The sequence below is a fragment of the Brachyhypopomus gauderio genome, chromosome 15 (assembly GCF_052324685.1).
Source record: "Brachyhypopomus gauderio isolate BG-103 chromosome 15, BGAUD_0.2, whole genome shotgun sequence".
NCBI classification, from domain to species: domain Eukaryota; kingdom Metazoa; phylum Chordata; class Actinopteri; order Gymnotiformes; family Hypopomidae; genus Brachyhypopomus; species Brachyhypopomus gauderio.
Window position 1 is genome coordinate 22,678,444 of NC_135225.1, and position 20,614 is coordinate 22,699,057.

General features: G+C 40.0%; 1 protein-coding gene and 1 long non-coding RNA gene across 5 annotated transcripts in view; one reads left to right on the top strand and one right to left on the bottom strand.

Moving 5' to 3' along the window:
• The window catches only part of LOC143476077 (uncharacterized), a 228,238-nt gene that overhangs the window by 158,360 nt on the left and 49,264 nt on the right, over nucleotides 1-20,614 (bottom strand). The window lies entirely within an intron of this gene.
• arid4b (AT-rich interaction domain 4B) overlaps nucleotides 1-20,614 on the top strand; it is an 88,971-nt gene that overhangs the window by 62,563 nt on the left and 5,794 nt on the right. For 3 of the 4 annotated variants that reach the window (XM_076973789.1, XM_076973791.1, XM_076973790.1), the window contains exons 9-20: nucleotides 3,203-3,282; nucleotides 5,126-5,202; nucleotides 5,822-5,970; nucleotides 7,308-7,380; nucleotides 7,619-7,713; nucleotides 11,638-11,735; nucleotides 12,039-12,261; nucleotides 15,011-15,213; nucleotides 17,356-17,538; nucleotides 18,513-18,597; nucleotides 18,752-18,944; nucleotides 19,285-20,475. In XM_076973789.1, coding sequence (XP_076829904.1) covers nucleotides 3,203-3,282; nucleotides 5,126-5,202; nucleotides 5,822-5,970; nucleotides 7,308-7,380; nucleotides 7,619-7,713; nucleotides 11,638-11,735; nucleotides 12,039-12,261; nucleotides 15,011-15,213; nucleotides 17,356-17,538; nucleotides 18,513-18,597; nucleotides 18,752-18,944; nucleotides 19,285-20,475 — 2,650 coding nt within the window. The remainder of the gene's footprint in view (nucleotides 1-3,202; nucleotides 3,283-5,125; nucleotides 5,203-5,821; nucleotides 5,971-7,307; nucleotides 7,381-7,618; nucleotides 7,714-11,637; nucleotides 11,736-12,038; nucleotides 12,262-15,010; nucleotides 15,214-17,355; nucleotides 17,539-18,512; nucleotides 18,598-18,751; nucleotides 18,945-19,284; nucleotides 20,476-20,614) is intronic. The other variant, XM_076973792.1, reaches the window with a different exon arrangement.

Genomic DNA, 20,614 nt, shown 5'->3' on the forward strand with positions numbered 1-20,614 from the left:
CTCCTGGTACTGAAGGGAATTCATGGTACCCTGCACACGTTGAAGCTTTCCTGTACCATTAGAAGCAAAACAGCCCCAAAGCATAATTGACCCCCCGCCATGCTTCACAGTAGGCAAGGTGTTCTTTTGTTCATAAGCCTGGTTCTTCCTTCTCCAAACATAGCGCTGGTCCATTGTCCCAAACAGTTCTAATTTAGTTTCATCTGACCACAGTACACTGTTCCAAAACCTTTGTGGCTTGTCCACATGACTTTTGGCATACTGCAGTCGACTTTTCTTGTTCTTTGGAGTCAGCAAGGGGGTGCGTCTGGGCGTTCTGGCATGGAGGTCTTCGTTATGCAGTGCGCGCCTTATTGTCTGAGCTGAAACTTCAGTGCCCACATCTGACAGGTCTTTTTTCAGTTCCTTAGCAGTCACGCGGGGATTTTTCTCCACATTACGCTTCAGGTAGCGCACAGCAGTCGCGGTCAGGATCTTCTTTCTGCCACGACCAGGTAACGTTTCCACTGTGCCCTTTAACTTGAACTTGCGAATGATACTTCCGATAGTGTCTCTTGGAATATTTAACAACTTCGCAATCTTTTTATATCCATTGCCATTCTTGTGAAGAGCAATAACCTCTTCTCTTGTCTTCTGGGACCATTCTCTTGCCTTCACCATGCTTGGAAACACACCAGTAGATGTCTAGAAGGAGCTGAGTATCACAGTCCTTTTAAATCTGCCTAATTGGTGCTTATCATGCTTGATTGCTGCTCGTTGACATCCACAGATGTTTTCAATACCTGATGAAAAACACTGGAATGAACCTCTGTTCTTAGGAGTGGTAGTCGTAAAGGGGTTGAATAATTGTGTCAATGAAGAAATCACAAAAAGGCCATTTAATACTTTATGACAAAAAAATTGATGCTATCTTAGTTGCATTTAGTTCTTTAACAAGTCCTTGTAAGATTTCATTATGAACACAATTACAAATGTGCACTGAATTCCATAAAACCCTTCGCAGCATTGGGGGTTGAATAAATTTGATCACAACTGTAGATAATATGCATTGTAATTTTGAAGATTCAGTGACCAAGATGTGACGGGAACCTAATACATTCTAATTATTGATTGGAGAATTTTCCCCCCTGAATGGTGAAGATAAATAAGCAGCTATACATGTTACAGCCTTCATCTGACGTATGGATGTGAACTACCTTTCAAATTATTTTGAACTTTTGCATATTCCTGAACAAGCAAGGAATATTCAGATGTGTGTCATGTTTTTGCCACCCTGGTAAGAGATGAAATTATGAATGGCCACTAAAGTTCAAATTGCTTTCAACATTTTACCTACTTTGCTCAGTTCATTTTACATTGTACAAATGACCAGATCAAAGATAACAAAACAAGTGTTTGTCATTTTAGCATAAAGACTTTCAGCAGTTTAACACCCTGATGAGGGAGGAAGACCTTATCGATGACCACTTATGAGTTTGTAAAATCCCAATTTTTTTATTTAGGATATATTTTTGTTTTATTAAATATTTTATTTTATTAATATTAAATAGAAAATATTAATTTTCTTTGCATAATCCAATTTACAATGTATAATAAACAAAATATATAACAAAAGGTCTGTCACATCGGCACACTTCAATCAAATCTATGGAATCATTTAATGGTAATTCACATCAGTTAATGCAGTGGTTCCCAAACTTTTTCTGCCGTGCCCCCCTTTAGTAGATGAGAATATTTTTGCGCCCCCCCCCCCCCCCCCCCCTCTAGGGATGCACCGATTCACGTTTTTCACTTCCGATACCCATTCATATCTATCTGAGGCTTGGTATCGGCCGATACTGATCCGATACCGATCTGATAAAACAGTGCTGAATCGACTTAAAACATTTTTTTTTTTAAACACAGACATACTGAATTACAAGTTTATTGAAAACTCTGCACCAGTATAGCACACTTAAACACACATAAAAACATGTAAAAAAAAGCACAACTTGCATTTGTTCAGTCAGGGCAATTATGAATATAACATTGAATGTAAAATATCAAAGAACCTGAAACAGACAAAAACAATAAGTTCACAACTTTGGTCAAACATGAAAAAAATAAACTGCAAGAAACCTTTGAAATGGTTCAAGAATTCTAAATATCATTTTAAATAAATAAGGAGATGAAATAAGAGAAACAGCAATACCTATGCGGCTAGTTTGCTAGCGTTGACATCACGCAGAGCACAAAGCATGTAACGGCCAGAAATATGTGTACTGTCTCTTTAAGGGAGCGAGTTGAGTGCACGTATGGAATATTGTTGTTTTTTTTAGCTTTCTGCCGTAGACAGACTCAGACCACTGCTCTTTATTTTATCTTTATTTTATTTCTGTAAGTAACGCATTCAATGAGCTTTGGACAACTCACCAGTTCATGTATGAACAGTCAAGTAATGATGGAGCCCAGGTTTATTTTGGTCAACCAGCACATAAACGGACTAAGTGGAATAGCACCAGCGCGAGTACGAGTGAGTGATTCACCTCTTCTCTGCTTCGTGTTTCACTCGCCTGTTAACTGTCCAAGTTTTCTGTCCGTGTCGGAGTGTAACTCCGAAAAGCGTTACAAGCATAGAATTAGACTGAATAGATCTGTTTTAATGGATCGGTCACATTGTCACTGATACCCGATATAGAATTTTTTCAGATATTAATATCGGAATCGGTGCATCCCTAATATTGACACATGTGCACGTTTTACTTTCAAGCTCCGCGCCCCCCCTGCAATAGCTCCGCGCCCCACCTAGGGGGCGCGCCCCCCACTTTGGGAACCACTGAGTTAATGGGTGATGTGTATTTATTGGCTTTGCAAATAATTTGAGTTATCTTATTATTCCTGGTTTTATTGCTATGTCCACCTCACACCTCACATCTACCCTTGCTCCAGTCATAATGTTTTTGTTTGTTTGCTTTTAAATTAAATAGGGTAGATGTTTCCCAAATGCTTTGTAGTGTTCTCAACTTAAATGAGAGAGAGTGTGTGTTCGGTCACCCTTGCTGTACCATTTAACGATGATCTTCATATTACAATGCTTTTGGCAGACCATTCCAGTACCTTTTAAGGGGTTGGCCTTTGAGCAGCCTGCTAAAATAAAGACCAATGTGTTAATATACTTTCCAAAAATTTCTTTCCCCTCTTTTTTGATTTTTATTTTTATAAGGTCATCTCTCCTGATTGCCATGAGGATGTGACGATGAAAAAAGACAGTGTGTTTGTCCGCACTTTCAAGGATGGAAAGTTGTGAGTAGCATTTAAATGTTTGATTTCAGACAGTTGTCAATAATTCAGGCAAAGGTTAAATGTCATGGTACATTTTTAATCATTGTTGGGGAAACTACACATCAAGTATGACTATTACTATGCAAGATGTGGCCGGAACATGTACTGAAATTGTTGAAAAGTATAGAAAAACAGTCATAGCTATGCATCAGCAGAGGCAATGGGCTGATGCTGGATGCCTGAGACAAGTGCTGGTTTTGGTGAAGCCTTCTCTAAACTCAGTTCAGCTACCACCAACATTTTTCGACTAATGGAAAAATATGTGTGCTTTGTTCACTTCCATGGTTGTGATTTCCTATGTGGTAAAATCAAAAGCAGGTTGTAAGGGAGTTTTGTGTTTGGACCACTGAAAAGCCTTGGTGCATTACTTTCCAGAGTATTTATTGGGATTTATGGATTTGAGTGCATTGTTTAGTTTTAGAAGTGGCTATGGCGTAACAAATGTAACTCTTATCAGCTGCCAGCATGTTCAGCTGGTTAATATCTGAAATGGACTTGTAGAAGAATGTTCTAAGCTGTTATTCTATAGTTTGGAGTGTTCTCCCTGTGCCTGTGTTGGTTTCCTCCCACAGTCCAAAAACATGGCAGTTAAATAAATTTTAATTGACGGGGAATGCATATGTATGACTGACTATGTTAGATGTAAAAGCAGAGTGTTGGTTGTGTCCTTGGGTATCAGAAAGGTTTATAAGTGTTAATAATAAAAATAACACAGGTGGTGTTTCCTGCTTCAGTTGAAAAACATGGATGCAGAAGATATTCCATTAGCTTTAAAATTTTATTTAATAATTTAAGAAAGCTGATTTTTAAATTAATAAGGCCTCATTTCTACTTTTCAGTAAGTTTTATGGAACTCCAACATTTTGTCAAATTTTATAATATGAAGAGATGGCACCTGTCTGATACCACATATCAGAATTGGATCAATATCAGCAGAATTTGATCAAATCAAATCTTATTTATATAGCGCTTTTTACAACAGTTGTTGTCACAAAGCAGCTTTACAGTGTCCGAGTCCTAGCCCCCAGTGAGCAAGCCAAAGGCGACAGTGGCAAGGAAAAACTCCCTAAGGGCATGAGGAAGAAACCTTGAGAGGAACCAAGACTCAGGGGGGGAACGAATCCTCCTCTGGCCACGTCGGTCATCAGTAGAAAACAATTTTAAGCACACTAATCAGATGCCATCACAAATCTGCCTGAAAACGCTATAGCAGAACTTGTAATTTTGTGAATTGTTTTTGTCTATTATTTTGTTCATTAATATATATATATATATATATATATATATATATATATATATATATATATATATATATATATATATATATATATATATTAGTGCTGTCAATTCCAGGTGCCGCAATTAAAAGTCCTCACCAGGATTTTGCTCAAGCTTGCTAGATTTTCTAATTAGCAATCCAGGTAAAATTAGTGGAATCAACACAATCCAGGAAGCCTGAGCAAAATCCTGGTGAGGACTTTTAATCGCGGCACCTGGAATTGACAGCACTAATGTATATATATATATATATATATACATATATATACGTATGTATACATACATACAAGGAAGTACAGGGAGAAAGGAGAAAGTGTGAGAGACAGAGAGGTGAAGGAATAACCAAACAAATAAAGCACTTCTCCAAAATCATTAACTTAATTACTCTATGGCTTTGAATATACAAACAGCATGAAACCGCTGCTGAGTGGAAAATGTGAATAAAACTTTAGCAAAATGATGCGAGATCTAGAAAATTCCCTGTATTATTACAAGTAAATAAATTCTAACATGTTTTGTCTTTCAGTCAAACGGTTTTGCGTAAGGACGTTCGTGAATTTGATGCTGAGATATCTCCAAAGGCTGATGCCAGCCTCAAGCCAGGTCAGAGTCCAGGCTGCATACACCCTCTTAGAGCATTTAAACAGTAAGCTGTTTGTTTTGGTAGTAGGCTTGCAGAAGTAACCTTTAGCAGATAAATTGTAATGTATTATATCTTCAGGCAAATTATTGAGAGCAATTGATTTTGAAGAAGCCATAAGCCTATTTGAGCATGTACATTTTGGCATGTACACTTGCCCACACGTATACCCCTCTGTGTAGCTGCATTGACTCTTAATATCAGATCCACTGCACTGGGATTTTGTCATGTGAGTTTTAAATGAGGTTGTTCAGTGTGCAATTGTAAATGATGGGTTTGGAATGAAAAACAAAAACCTATCATGTCCCTTTGTGTATGCAAAATGTTTTTGTTTTATCTGGCAATGCTTCTGAAATTGTTTCTCTTTGTCAATTTGATCCCATTCTCAAAATATCTGAAAGACCTGACATTGATTTTCTTCTGTAGTCATCAAGAATAGTGTGTGTGTGTGTGTGTGTGTGTGTGTGTGTGTGTGTGTGTGTGTGTGTGTGTGTGTGTGTGTGTGTGTGTGTGTGTGTGTGTGTGTGTGTGTGTGTGTGTGTGTGTGTGTGTGCATACGACTGTATGTGTGGGTTAATGTAGCACTGGATGCAGCTTGGGATTTCCAGAGAAATGGAACTGTGCCCACCACCTGGAGGACAGAGGTGAAGGATGAAAGTTCCAGCAGTGAGGAGGATGAAGAAGAGGAAGAAGAGGTACAGGAGGATGATGGTAGCAGTGAAGAGGAACAGGTGAGAATTCTCATTTACTCATCCCATGTTGTCCAAATGTACTATGGAATTACATTATGTTGTATAGTTCATGTGCTACATATTCCTTGTACTTGAAACCATCGGTCACAATAAAGATGATCTGTTGTGTTTTGGCTGTACCTGAAATTATCTGTTGTTATTGCTGCTAGAAAACCGGCATGCTATTTTCAAGCCAGAAAAAAATAAGTGTTAACAGAAGTTCCCTTTATTTGCCATGATGAAAAGTTATTTGTTTTCCCCTTTAAAATATGATAATGCCAGAGGTTTCTTGTTCTGGGCTTAATCCCAAGTAGGTGCAGTATGGCATTTTAACAACCATATTGCTAAATAATTTGCTTTTGCCAGGTATATCCTCAGCAATAGTCTGAAAGACACTTCTTAAATAATTTGCATACCCAGTCTTAGGAGATATTGCAGTTTCTGTAAGCAAGTGTGCAAACAGGGTTTTGCACTATGATTTTATTGCTACACTCACCTGGATTTATGTAATTAAAAAAAAAGTTTTTGCAGAGTGCAAGCAGACTTTTTTTTAATTGTCACTCAGAAAACACTTGCCTGTTATGCTATCTATAAATAATCTTGGCTGTTGGACTAACCAAAAGAGTACGTCCATATGTATGTCCTTGCTGCCAGGTGCTCCTCCACAGTTCCATTTCCAAATAGGGTAATGAAGTTATGTTTGTACCCACACATCACCAGCCATTAAAATCTTCTTAAATTTTTTTTTTTTTTTCATCATCTTTAAAATAAATAAAATGCAAATCTAAGCTTGATTGTGAAGGGGCAGTTATTAGAAGCTACACCTGGTGTCACGGTCACAGCTCCGGACCCTTCCCTGTGGGTGTGTCGCTATGTCGTCTGCGTGCAGTTATGTCCATGTTTGTAGTTCCTTGGGTGTGGGTCGTTTGTGAGCGTGTTCGTAGTCTCACCTGTGGCTTGTCTCGAGATAACGAGGGTATGCGTTAATCACCTATTTAATGTGCGTTCGCGCAATGTCTTGTGCTCGTCTTTGTCTAAACTTTTGAGCCTGTGTGAGAGTGTCTTGTTGTGCTTGCCCTCCGCACGGAGCTTAACGTGTTTATGGTCACATTAAACGTTTTATGTTGCACCGTTCAACGTTCGTCGTGCCTCCTCCTTCGAGCATCACACCAGGCAGTTAATCACAACCTGCCTGGTAGTTTTGACCCTTCATATAGGCTTATACCAGAATGAGTGGTACTTCAGATTATGAATCTTTTTTATGGTGTGTTGTAAGAGAAGAGCCTTCATGTGTAGCCATGCATTCACCCTCTCTAAATTCAACATATGTTGTACAGGAAGAGGTGGAGCCATTCCCAGAAGAGAGGGAGAACTTTCTCCAACAATTATACAAATTCATGGAAGACAGAGGTAAGACATACGTTTTGACAAATCATGGCATGGGTGTTTACAGATGTGAGAGATTATCTCTCAACGGTTTCACAATTTAGGTGCTGAACAGTTGAAAATACAAGTAAGCACATATATTATAGCTTGGACTATAAGGGCTGTATGTATTTTAAATGATGTTTTTATAGCATAAATGTTCCTGTCCTTTATAGCATAACTCTTCTAGAGTTGCTAATCGTCTTTAATCAACTCTCTTCAGGCACTCCCATCAACAAAAGGCCAGTCCTAGGCTACAGAAACCTTAACCTCTTTAAGCTCTACAGGCTGGTGCACAAGCTTGGAGGGTTTGATAGTGTGAGTATGGGATGATTATGTAATTGTAATTGACACGTAAGTCCTGATGCTAGTTAAGAAAAGTTTATAGGTTGGCAGCATGTATTTATTTACTTATTTTTTATTATTATTTACTATTTATTCATTTGCAAGCATTCTTTAGGAAATTGGCTAAAAAGCATCATGAGTGATACTCCAACTCAAATATCTGTAAAACAACTGCCCCATGCTATCCCTTTTACCCATTTACTTCTATTTATATTGTGTTAAATAAAATTTGACAAATTCCACACTGAGAACTAGACATCAAAATTCCTCTAATCAGATTAATGCACATGATTGAATAATCACTGACACAGAAATTGTTCTTTCTATGTTTTATGTGCCGTCTAACGAGGCAAGAAAAGTTTGGACTGAAAAACCTTTTGCCCCTGTGGCTATGAGGATAAAAAGAAAGAAAAAAATACTTTTAACAAAGCATTTATCTTGCTCTGTCAGATATTTTCTGCTTTTGTGTTACATGCCATATTCATTGAGAGACTAGTTTTGAGAGCACAGTCACTAGATAAATCAGTTTTTTTTTAATGATGTTTGACTTCAACAAACATTAATTATGGTATTTCATATAATGTATAACATTCCGGCCACTTTATTAGGTACACCTGTCCAACTGCTCATTAACGCAAATATCGAATCAGCCAATCACGTGTCAGCAACTCAATGCATTTAGGCATGTCCACATGGCACAACACGTTGTTGCACAACACGTTGAACCTTGGCGGATGGGCTACAGCAGCAGAAGACCACACTGGGTGAAAAAACCCATCCTCCATTGGGCGGCCCGTTAACACACAAATTACACAAAAACAAATTATACAGATGAATACACAAATAAATCACACAATCAGGCTAAGTAGGCTATAAGGTAACTAGAATGAAAATTCTGGGTGTTGATATTGTCAATGTAAATGTCTTGTGATGAACGCCAGGTTTTCATTCCGTGTCGGAGTGATGATACTGATATTGTAGGCTCCGACTGCAGTGTTACTCCCCAGGTGAAACTCGGAGAAGAAAGATATGCGATGTAGTAAATATGTAACAGATTATTCAAAGGCCAAAATAAACAGATAAGTCTTTAGTCAAGTTTTAAACATTGAGACTGTGTCTGAGTCCCGAATAAAGGCAGGAAGATTATTCCGCATATTATATAATTAATATAATTCTATTATATAGATTTTACAGTAAAACCTATATCTGTGTCATATATTGTGGCTACTCCACCTCCACGCCCTGTGATATGGGGCTGATGAACATAACTGTATCCAGGAGGAGCTGCTTCATTAAAACTTACATATTGGTCTACTCTAGCCCATGTCTGTTAAACAGAGTGCATTTAGTCTGTTATCTGAGATTATTTTGTTTACTATCACAGCTTTTGATGCAAGTGATCTAATGTTTAGAAGTCCTAGCCTTAGTTTAATATTGCTGCTCACTTCATGTTGATTATTTAATTTAATTTTAATTAGATTTTGAAAACATATCGCCCTGTTATTCCTATATCTGCCACGGTTAACAGACACAGTCTCAATGGTTTGGTAGGTAGGGAAGTAAGTTCTACTTAGCTGGGTAGGGAAGTAAGTAACCGTTTCTTTTCATTTTTGGTTGATGTTGTCCTTAACCGTCTGTCTGTCTGTTGTCAGTTGTATGTATCGGCACCGTTATTTTGTTGTGTTAGCGCTTGCTAACAACTGTCCGGTCGCTGCTACTTTGTTGCCGTTAGAAACGCAGAGCCGTTGCTATGCCTTGCGCTGCTGAAGTTCCGCTCAGTTTCGGCTGTAGTTAAAAATAAACTTTCGGTTTTGTTCTCGGAAGATGCTTTGGTGTTTCTTCTATCCTTTTATCTCATCGATAGATTATATTTCAAATTTCTCTAGGTGAAAATACCTTAAAACATGTAAACTAAAACTGCACATTCTTAACACTAAATGTAAACTAGAACTGAACTTTCTTTACTTAAAAGGAAACCACAAAAACTTAATTGTAAAAAATGTCCTTTAACTTTAAACTTAACCTAAGCTTAACAATTATGTATTTTTCATTTAATCATTACCTGTTTTTGCCTTTTTGGCTGCACCTTCACCATTCACTTGCAGGCCTTTTGAATAAAAATCTATCCAAAGAGGTTTGCTTTTGTCTGCCTTTTAAAATGTTATGGACATGTGACAAACAAGTGTCATTAAAAAGTGCTGAAGTACGACCAGTTGAAACTTTTTTTAACCCTACTTTTTTCAATGAAACTTGAAAGCTTCCCAAATCACAACTCGTATCTCGGAATTTCACATGGAACAAAAATACGGACCGAGTCACTGCTCGTATCTTTAAAAAAATCGTATGTTGGTCTGCTTGTATTTCAAGGTACCACTGCATTATACAAATGTCATTTCAAATTTCATTGAAAATATGAAAGAACCATTTTAAGAAAGCAGTTAATCAGCATTTGACTGCTTGGCTCAGATGTTGGGAGTTGGATGAGAACAAAACCATGCATTGGCAAACCGTGTATTGGCAAGGACTGGGTTTGCTCCTTTGGCTTTGTGGGAGCCCTTTTTATGAAAATTGCATTTGCAAGGGTTGTGGCTTTTGGGCCCTTCTGCTGGCATTGTCACATAGACTGACTGTCACTTAGAAAGACTGGTTATTGAATCTTCATGGTGAGAGTGGGGAACCGTTTAGATTTTTGTACTGGTGGAGAATGTTTTTTATTATATATATATTATACACACACATGGTTTCATGGTATTTGACCCTTTTTCCCCCCATGCATGATGTGTTAACTGCATTGATTATGAAAATAATTACTGCAGTAGAGGGGTTAAGAGTACCCTATTCCGCTGTTAGAAAAATGTCTCCACCTAAGTATTACATGTAATACAGATTTGCATGGCCCCATATGATCAGTTTTCAAATGGTAGCACTAAAGTAGTGAATGAATCATATAGCATGACAGTTGCAGTAAAACATTTTATTAAAAACATTTTTAGACAGCATCAAAACTGTAGGTTTAAACAACTTATGTGAACCAGCCATACGTAATATTATAAATTGCACACAAGTTTGTTAATAACAAATAAGAGGTATTTAGACATAAATAAAGTAGACAGGGCTTTTTGTCAATGGTTGTATTGTACTGAAAAGTCCCAAATATCTTACCTTTAATTAAATAACATAATATTTAAACAAATAACAGTGGTCGAATACTGGGGAGACGGTACTACCTCTTTTAATGTGATAAAAAGCTAATTATTTTGAATCATTTCGACCATATGTGTATTTGTATAAATATGTAACTTAATTAAGCTGAAGGTGCTGGAAAATATGGAAAATGGACCTTGAAAGTTCCGTACAAGTACTTGAATTCCACCTTGTAAAGGTGCTTGAACCCTGCAAACATAACTTGGCGCAAAACAACGCTGAAGAGCGGAAAGCGCGAAGTTTCAAAAATCGAGAGGTGCACGAGCCACGTCCAACCTTTAAAACCCTATGTATTTCCCGTCAACAGACACGGGTCCTTTCTTTGGCAAAAGTTCCTTTGGGGCATCATCTTTTACTTCAATGTTTGGTAGAATTTCTGGTTCAGAACGTCCCTCGTTTTCAGCAAGCTAGATTTGCATGTGTGTTTAGCGGCTCAGCAATAAAAGGCGTCCCTTGAGAAACAATTACCGACCGTGCTGCATTCCGGACACGTTTCGGCTGTTTAAACCGGTGAGGCTGGTATATGAAAAATTCTTATCAATCCAAAAATAAACACCGGTTTTCGGTGCAAACCTGTATACCACCCAGCACTAAAATATATTTATTTATTTATTGCTTGCTAGAACAGAGTGTCTGTTTTCTTATTCCTGTGCTCCTAATTCACATTTTCTATCTATGTCTTCTTTATGACAGATTGAGAGTGGATCTGTTTGGAAGCAAGTTTATCAAGATCTGGGAATCCCTGTATTAAACTCCGCCGCGGGTTACAATGTCAAATGCGCCTACAGGAAGTATGTAGTCCTAGCTTGATGTATATGATTATGATTATTTTTAAATATATATATATATATATAATGTGTGTATAATCACATCACTTTATCACTTGCACAAAATATTCTGTTTCTATGGAAACCTTGTGTGTGTACTTTTGTAAAAACTATCTCTCCATCTTTTACTACAGTACACTGCAGTTATTCCCCAGGAATAAAATTTCTTTGTCTTGTCTTAAAACTTCTTTGTCTGAAAGGAAAAAACAAGAGAGCAGATGTTTTCCGATGGTGTTTTAACATGTCACAATTTTGCATATTGTGTAGGTATCTGTATGGCTTTGAGGACTACTGTACCTCAACGGGGATCACATTTCGCATGGAACTCCCGTTTAAAGCAGCTGAGAAGCAAATCTCTCTGATGGAGAGCGGCGCTGATGGAGAAGCAGGGGCCAGTAATACTGCTACTGTCTCAACCTTGGCCAATGTAGGCAATGAGCTGAACCTTGAACAAGAATCAGAGATCCCCAGTACCCCATGTCTAGTCAAGGTACAGTCCTGCATCTCTATAAAACTATCAGTCCAGTTTAAACCTGCATGTAGTATGCAAACGTACACTATATTGCCAAAAGTGTCCATTCACCTTCCTTGACTCACATATGAACTTAAGTGACATCCCATAGGGTTCAATATGACGTTGGTCCACCCTTTGCAACTAGAACAGCTTCAGCTCTTCTGGGGAAGCTGTGCACAAAGCTTAGGAGTGTGATTATGGAGATTTTTGACCATTCTTCCAGAAGCGCAAATGTGAGGTCACATACTGATGTTGGACGAGAAGGCCTGGCTCTCAGTCTCCGCTCTAATTCAACCCAAAGGTGTTCTATCGGGGTTGAGGTCAGGACTCTGTGAAGGCCAGTGAAGTTCATCCACACCAGACTCCATGAACAGAGTGTCTCCATGTCTTTATGGACCTTGCTTTGTGCTCAGTCATATTTGAATAGGAGGAGCCATCTCCAAACATTTCCCACAAAGTTGGGAGCATGGAATTATCCAAAATGTTTTGCTATGCTGAAGCATTCAGAGTTCCTCTCACTGGAACTAAGGGACCCCTGAAAGCTCAGCCCCTGAAAAACAAACCCATACTTCCCTCCACCAGATTTACCGTTCTCCTGGCAACCGCCAAACCCAGACTCGTCCATCAGATTGCCAGATGGAGAAGTGTGATTTGTCATTCCAGAGAACGTGCCTCCACTGCTCTAGAGTCTAGTGGCAGCATGCTTTACACCACTGCATCCAACGCTTTGCATTGTACTTGGTGATGTATGGCTTAGATGCAGCTGCTTGACCATGGAAACCCATTCCATGAAGCAACTAATCTTGAGCTAATCTGAAGGCCACATGAAGTTTGGATGTCTGTAGTGACTGCAGAAAGTTGGTGACCTCTTCACACTATGCGCTTCAGCATCCACTGACCCCACTCTGTCAGTTTATGTGGCCTACGACTTTGTGGCTGAGTTTACATTTACGGCATTTAGCAGACGCTCTTATCCAGAGCGACTTACAAAGTGCTTTGCATCTGATCACAGAATACATCCTTGGTAATAGTACGGATAGGCCAGAATTCAAGATACCATTGAGTCAGACTACTACTAAACTACAGGAGTCAATGTCATTACCTAGTGCAGGGGTGGCCAACCCGTCAGAGACCAAGAGCCACTTTTTTACTGTGTTACAGCAAAGAGCCACATGGGCACGCTTGAACATCACCAGGGTTGCCAACTTTTCAAGATCACTTGGAGTGAGATTTGATCTTGTAAATTGTTGACGGGGGGATGTAAAATGGAAATTAAGTATTATATCGCGATCAATCGATCGCCAGTGGTTGGCGAATTAGTAACTTATTGAATCATAGATGTAGATTAGAGATAAATAAACTAGATTTTTTCAGCATGAGAAATCGGATGTGTGGTGTGTGAGCGTGTGAATACAGTCAAATGCGTGTGTCTCACGCTCATTGCGTGAGAGTTGGCAACCCTGCATCACTCATCCCTTTCTCTCTCTCTCTCTCTCTCTCACTCACACACACACACACACACACACAGAGAGAGATACCTCTGCTCAGATTTATTACAAATGTCTTGTCCTGACTGGGAAACCGTGTTTTCATCTCACACACATGCGCGTTTGACGAAAATACCGGGGTGAACTCAAGCTAAGCGAACAGCGCATTAAAAAACAAACACAAACTTCGATATAAACATAAGGCGTGATATGTTTCACGACTTTGTCACGTTTGGAGCACACTACGAGCTGTTATTTATGCATCTGTTGTTTTCTAGGTAAAAAGTGGATAAACTCCGTTATCAGTACTCTTTAACTCTTTACAATGCCAATGACCTGCGCTCACCTTTAGGAAGAAGAGAACAGACAGCAGCAGTAGTTTTTAAACCTCCCTCAGTCGTGTGCGGTGCCTTTGCTGCACCTTGTATGTGGTTTATTCCAAAACGTGTGACAGAAGCGTCTCACCAACGAGACTCAAAGCAGTCACTTCATGCCGCTAGTCTCCCGTTTTCCACTACGCCGGTTTTTAAAGTATTAGCGGCTCGCTAGGCTTGTAAACAAACCGCGCACCACGAAGATGTAGCAGTCTGTCGCCCTCAGAGCTGATGAGGTAACCGGGCCACAGTACAGACCATTTGTGCAGGTGCGGGCCGGCTGGGGAGCCGCATGAAACCAGGCAAAGAGCCGCAGGTTGCCCACTCCTGACCTAGTGTTTTGCAAGTTAGACGTTTGCCAAGAAGCACAAATAACCATAGACAGACATACAATTTAAGAACAACGGCAAGTGGTATCAGCTGAGTTAGTGCTCAGCTTCAGTCTACGCTTGAAGATAGCAATAGACTCTGCAGTCCTAGCAGCTAATGGAAGATCGTTCCACCATCTTGGAGCCAGGACAGAGAATAGTCTGGAGCTTTGTCTTCCATTTCCATTTCCAGTTCTCAAAATACAGCTGACTGTTGACTGTGGAATATTTAGGAGCGAGGAAATTTCATGACTGGATTTGTTGCACAGGTGGCATCTTATCACAGTTCCACACTGGGATTCACTGAGCTCCTGTGAGCGATCCATGCTTTCACTAATGTTTGTAAAAACATGCCTAGGTGCTTAATTTTATACACCTGTGGCTATGGAAGTGATTGGAACACCTGATTCTGATAATTTGAATGGGTGAGCAAATACATTTGCCAATATAGTGTATATGCAGACTAATATATTTAACTTGTTCTCCTTTTCTATAGGAGGAGAACTCCGAAGTAGCAGGTACTTGCAGGGCCAAAGTGGACACAAGCAATCTAAAGATGGAAGACAAATGTTATAGTGATGAAGAAGGGAACGGTACAGATGAAGAGCTTGGGAAAGATGCTCGGCAAACAGTGGACAGCCCATGCATGGATAACATGAAGGAGGAACCATGTGAGGAGCAGAGCAAGGACCTGTCAGGGTAGGTGGAACCTGCTAGACCAGGGTACATTCTCAGTCACCCACAATGTGAGTGATGGCACTTGGATTGTATCCCAAGTACAAAGGAAACCAAAATAGTTTTCTTGTTGACTGGGTTACAAATGGAACATGATGGACACAAAAACCTCATAAATTCCATGATGCAATAGTGACAAACAGGGGTTGAAGTGTGCTCTAGATCCCATGCTACTAAGGATGAACCACAGCAGCTTGCTGAAAATAAAGCTAAAAGGAATATTGCTCTGGTTGTAACCTCATTCAGCAAAAAGAATGCTATAGAAGTACCAATGGACAATTAATTTGAGAAATGGACAGGTTGGAGTGTCTGGAAATGGAAACTGCAGTGGTTGTTTTCATGGTGAATAATCACACATTTTCTCTGTTAAACCTACCCACTGATCCAGCATGGCAGCCTTCAGTTAAACAGCATGATATAGGTATTGCTGTCCATTGCATTTTTCCTCTTTTTATTTATTTTGCATTTCTTTGTTTACTTAAATATTTTTTAAAGAGGGTACATTTTGAAGTTCTTGTCAGATGAAGTGACTGACCTATGAAGTGACTGACCAGTGGTGGTACATGATCATAATCTCAACTTTCCCTTGCTGTTAGAAGGGGTTCCTGAAACTTTCCTGAAACTGCTCTCATCTGGCTTACTTTTGTCTTCAGTGTAATCAGTTGTGGTTGTGTTGGAGTGAGCTTGCCTGTTGCTGGCATTCATAGGTCAAGATTCTGAGAATTTTTTTGTTTGTTTTTTAAGAGCCTTGCAATATTTGATGGTCTCCAGATTTCTTGGACATTGGCTTCATTGTTTTGCCAAGGGATATTTTTCTTGCCACTTGCCTTTTAGCATTCATTAAGGATCTTTACCTGGATTCCTGTAAAGCTGCTTTGAGATCATGTCTGAAAGAAGCAATGTATAAATAAAACTTAATTGAATTTACGTATTAAGGCATATTCAATGGCTCAGGTTCAAGTATATATACTTGAAGACAAAATTGCTGTCCTGTGTCCTCATCCTTTTCTCCTCCCTACCACAAATCTGTCTTAGTTTTAGTCTTTAGACTGGTGATGTAGTACTCTGATTAGGGCTAGAACTGCTGCTATAGAGAGTTGGCGACCATGTTACAGACCATGTGGAGAATTTTTGCTGTTGGCTTCAAATCTCACTTCATTAGGCTTGCCGCTATAGCAGTGATATGTGAAGAATGAGCGAATGTGGAGATGTGCGTCCCTTGAAACTTATGTAGGGTTAGGGATTTTGTTTTGCTTTCTCTTCTAATTCCTCTGTTTGAATTGCATTTGAATGTTGTCATGCTTGTGGGGATCAAGCCTGAACGTTTGACCAAAGCCCAACACTAGCATCATAATATTCCATTCAGTTAGTTTTTTCTTTGAATTTGGAAGCTCTGAAACCAGGGTCCTGCCTAGCACCTTCTAACCTGTTGCTGCAGTTGCTGGGGCGTGTGGTACTGCTTAAAAAACAACAAAAAAAAAAACATTCTCACTGCAAGGAGTCACAACATGTCTGTGAAGCAACAGTTAGTACAGCTACAGTAGTGGACTATCTACTGCGTCTAACTATGCCTGAACCTCTGCTATCTAATGTGATTGTGAAATGCCCTATGCTGCGCTTTGCTGTGCCTACCTCTGCAACCCCCCCTCCCACACAAGGATACCCACACACACTTAAATACATGTACACTGGTACCAAGTCTTATACGGTATCAGGATGCTGCACTGCTTCTCAGAACAAAAGGAGGAATAGGAGCTAAAGGAGGGTACAGTTGTAGCCAGATAGGGTTACCATACCTTGATCCTGAAGTGTTTTAAATGGATAGGCTTCATATTGAAGTGAAAGGTAGTTTTTTTTTTTAGTCGGCTGATGACCCCATGATAGTGGCCTCTGGTAGTCTTGATAAAGGATTTTGAGAATTTTACCAAGTGGCAGGGAAAGAGGGTGGTAGAAATATTAAGATTGAAAAAGTCTAAGGCAATAAGTTTAGAGGGTTTTATTTTGTTTTGTTTTTTTCTGGGGTGGGGGTGGGGGTGGGGGAGGATTGATGTGCTATATTCTGGGACAGGCCTAGGGCAAGGAAGTGCTGAACTGTTTTTTTTGCAGGGATGACAGCAGTCAGGAGTGGGAGGAAGGGGAGGAGTTTGAGTGTTACCCCCCTGGGATGAAGGTGCAGGTGAGGTATGGGCGAGGCCGCAATCAGAAGATGTACGAAGCCACTGTGAAAGAGTCAGACCTGGAGGGGGGAGAGGTGCTCTACCTGGTGCACTACTGTGGCTGGAACATCAGGTAAGGCAGGACCCTGGCAACTCCTATCAAAATCTTCCAAAAGCTTAAAACATGGTAAATAGGCTTCCCCTGCAGAAGAATCCAACTTCTAGTGATACCCTGATGTTTTGTTGTCCTTGCTTCTTTAAGTTACTACTTCAAACATGGCTCTTTTAAGGCAAAGTGTACAGAGTTTCATTGTGGCCATCTAGTGGTTGTTGAGAAATCAGGCGTGTGTTTGACACTTTACGGAGGGAGTGCTGACCGTTTCGATCTATAAGTTGCATTTGTCCCTAGAAAAAATGTCTAAAGGCCATTTGGTGTTAGACCAATCGTGGTGCTCCACCATGACTTCTGTGCCTGGTTTTGATGGGGCACATCTCATGTAGAAATAGTGGTGGAAACAGGGAACATTGCTTTCCACTGCAGAAGAGTAGGAAGGTGGACTTGGAGTCTAAGGGAGACAGAGGCAGCAAGGTGACTCATTTTACACCAGTTACTTTATCCACAAAGCATCTAGCTCTGACACCTTAGAAATCATGATAACATATGTTTGTGTAATATGCTTGTTGGCTGAATGTGGCGAATCTGAATTACATTGTAAATATCTGCTTAAACACATCATGCTGTTTTCCCTTTTTTTGAGCCAAAACTTAACAAACAAGTGGTCTCTCTTTCTCTTTTTGTTCTTGGAAAAGAAGGACATGACAATTTATATAAAAATTGTAAATATGATTGTTTAAATGTTTAAACATTCAGTAGCATGAATTGAATTATTAAAGAGATTGGCAGTTGTCAACCTAATATTGTGAAAACGTAAAGCAAAGCAGTTATGTGTTGCGCTCCGAGTGGTGTCTTAAGATTGTAATCACTTTTTGAGATTTAAGAGGTAAATTATTTCTCACTTTGGCTCTGGGTGTGGTTGCTGTATAATGTTTATTTGATCAGTTCAACTCAAGAATAATCTAAATACACCACTGACTCTTTCTCATTAGATATGATGAGTGGATCAAAGCTGACAAGATTGTGCGTCCAGCTAATAAGAATGTTCCTAAAATAAAGCATCGAAAAAAAATAAAGGTAAATACTAGATGCTTACCATGGGTAACATTTCCTGTGCCTTAAAATTTAAAACCTTGACAATTTTTCAGATACAAAACCAAATTTCTTTTACTTTTGTTTTATTACTTTTATTAAAGTTGAATTAATTGAAAATATGTCTTTTTTGGGGCAGAACAAAGGTGAAAAAGATCGAATAGAGAGATTAAATAACAGAGAAGACCTTTCTCCCACCAAAAATCGCATCAACAGATCCTCCAAACCAAACTCTGATGTTTTTTCCAAAATGGAAGAATGTGATGGTAAAATCATCCAACAAACTCAAGGCAAAGCAGTTGATATTGCCTCCGGTCTAAATGGTCTCCAAGGTAATTTCAGAAACACTGTTTCAACTTGCTGCAATTGCATATGCTTGGCATTATGCAGAGGTGGACATTCCAGATTCAGAATGTAAATTTTCCTCACCAAGATTTTACTAAGGCTTCTTGGATTGTGTTAGCTCCACTAATTTTACCTGGCTTGCACTAATTAGAATATCCAACAAGCTTGAGTAAAATCATGGGAAGGAGTTTTACTTTCTGAACCTGGAATGTCCATCTCTGGCATTATGTACAAAGTCTCAATGTTATATTTGTTAGGACAGATAGGTTTCTGATCTAAGAAAGACTATCCACCATAAGCCATACTTATTTAATATATTTTTTGCAGTGTCTGAGAGTTCCACAGATGACAGCGAGCAGGAGGAGGAGGATGGAGACCATAATGAAGAGGGTCCGGCAGATCGGTCAAGCCTTCGAAGAGGAGGTCCTCCAGAATGCCTTCAAACACCACCTCACTGGGACAGCAGGGGATCCACTGAGGGTCTCGTGGTTTCACAAAGTATAGGCACAGAAGAATCACCCAGTCCAGATAGTCCAGAAACAGGCAAACGAAAGGGGCAGTATGAGACTGAGGGGGAGGCCCCCAGTACCAAGAGGAGAAAAGCTGAAGGACCACATGAGTGCACACCTAAAACCCAATGCAAAAGCAAAATGAGGGGTAGCAGGAGTGGGGATTGGTTACCCAGCAGTTCACCTAAGAAGTTAGAAGACAGAAGCACATGTCCTGGGGATGAAAAAGGAATCAAATGCAGCAGCAGCTCTGAAGATGAGGGCAGTCCTCCCACAGAACCTCAGGCCAAAGAAGAGCCACAAGTACACCCTAAAACCAAGGGCTCACCCTCGAAGAAGTATAATGGGCTGAAGGAGAAGACCAAAGGTGGCAGATCTTCAGGATTCTGGGAGATTACTGACAAGCGAGCCAAAGTGGCTGTTGGGATAGATGAACGGGTGCCTGGCTGCCGTACCAAAGGCCAAAAGGATGTGTGGTCCAGCATCCAGGCTCAGTGGCCTAAGAAAACACTGAAAGAGTTGTTTTCAGATTCAGACACTGAGGCTGCCAACTCTCCTCCCCCTGCAGTGCCAGCCATGGATGAGCCACGCACTGAGCCCAGTCAGAAAGGTGAACCTGTGGAGGATCCCCAGGAAAAGAGCCAGGAGTATCCCAGCAGTGGAAGCAACTCTGTCCTTAACACACCACCCACTACACCTGAGTCTGCTGAGGCCTTGGGTGAGATTCGCTCATCCTCTTCACCACCTCAAAGTTCTGCCTTGACCTCTTGCTCTCCAGCAGTGTCCTCACCAGCAGGGCCTCTAATAGAGGAGAGTGTTGGGGGCCGCAGCGAATCTGACAGCAGCATGGTGGAAGTGGAGAGTGTAGGCTGTGATCTTCAAGAGCTGCCTCAGGAAGAGGGGGCAGCATCCCCCTCCAAAGCCTTTGACTGCAACCTGTCCAGCAACAGCAACTGTAGCCTGACACTTAGCAGCAGCAGTCAGCATGAAACAGAACAGAAAGCCAAAGGTATTCAGACTGTGTAGTGTAGTTTTAGCCTCCATATGCTTATTGTTTTGGTCATTTTGAAGGAGAATTGACTTTCCACTCAACAAATAAATGCAGAGATTATTATTATTTTTTTTTTCTTGAACCTTAGAAATAACCC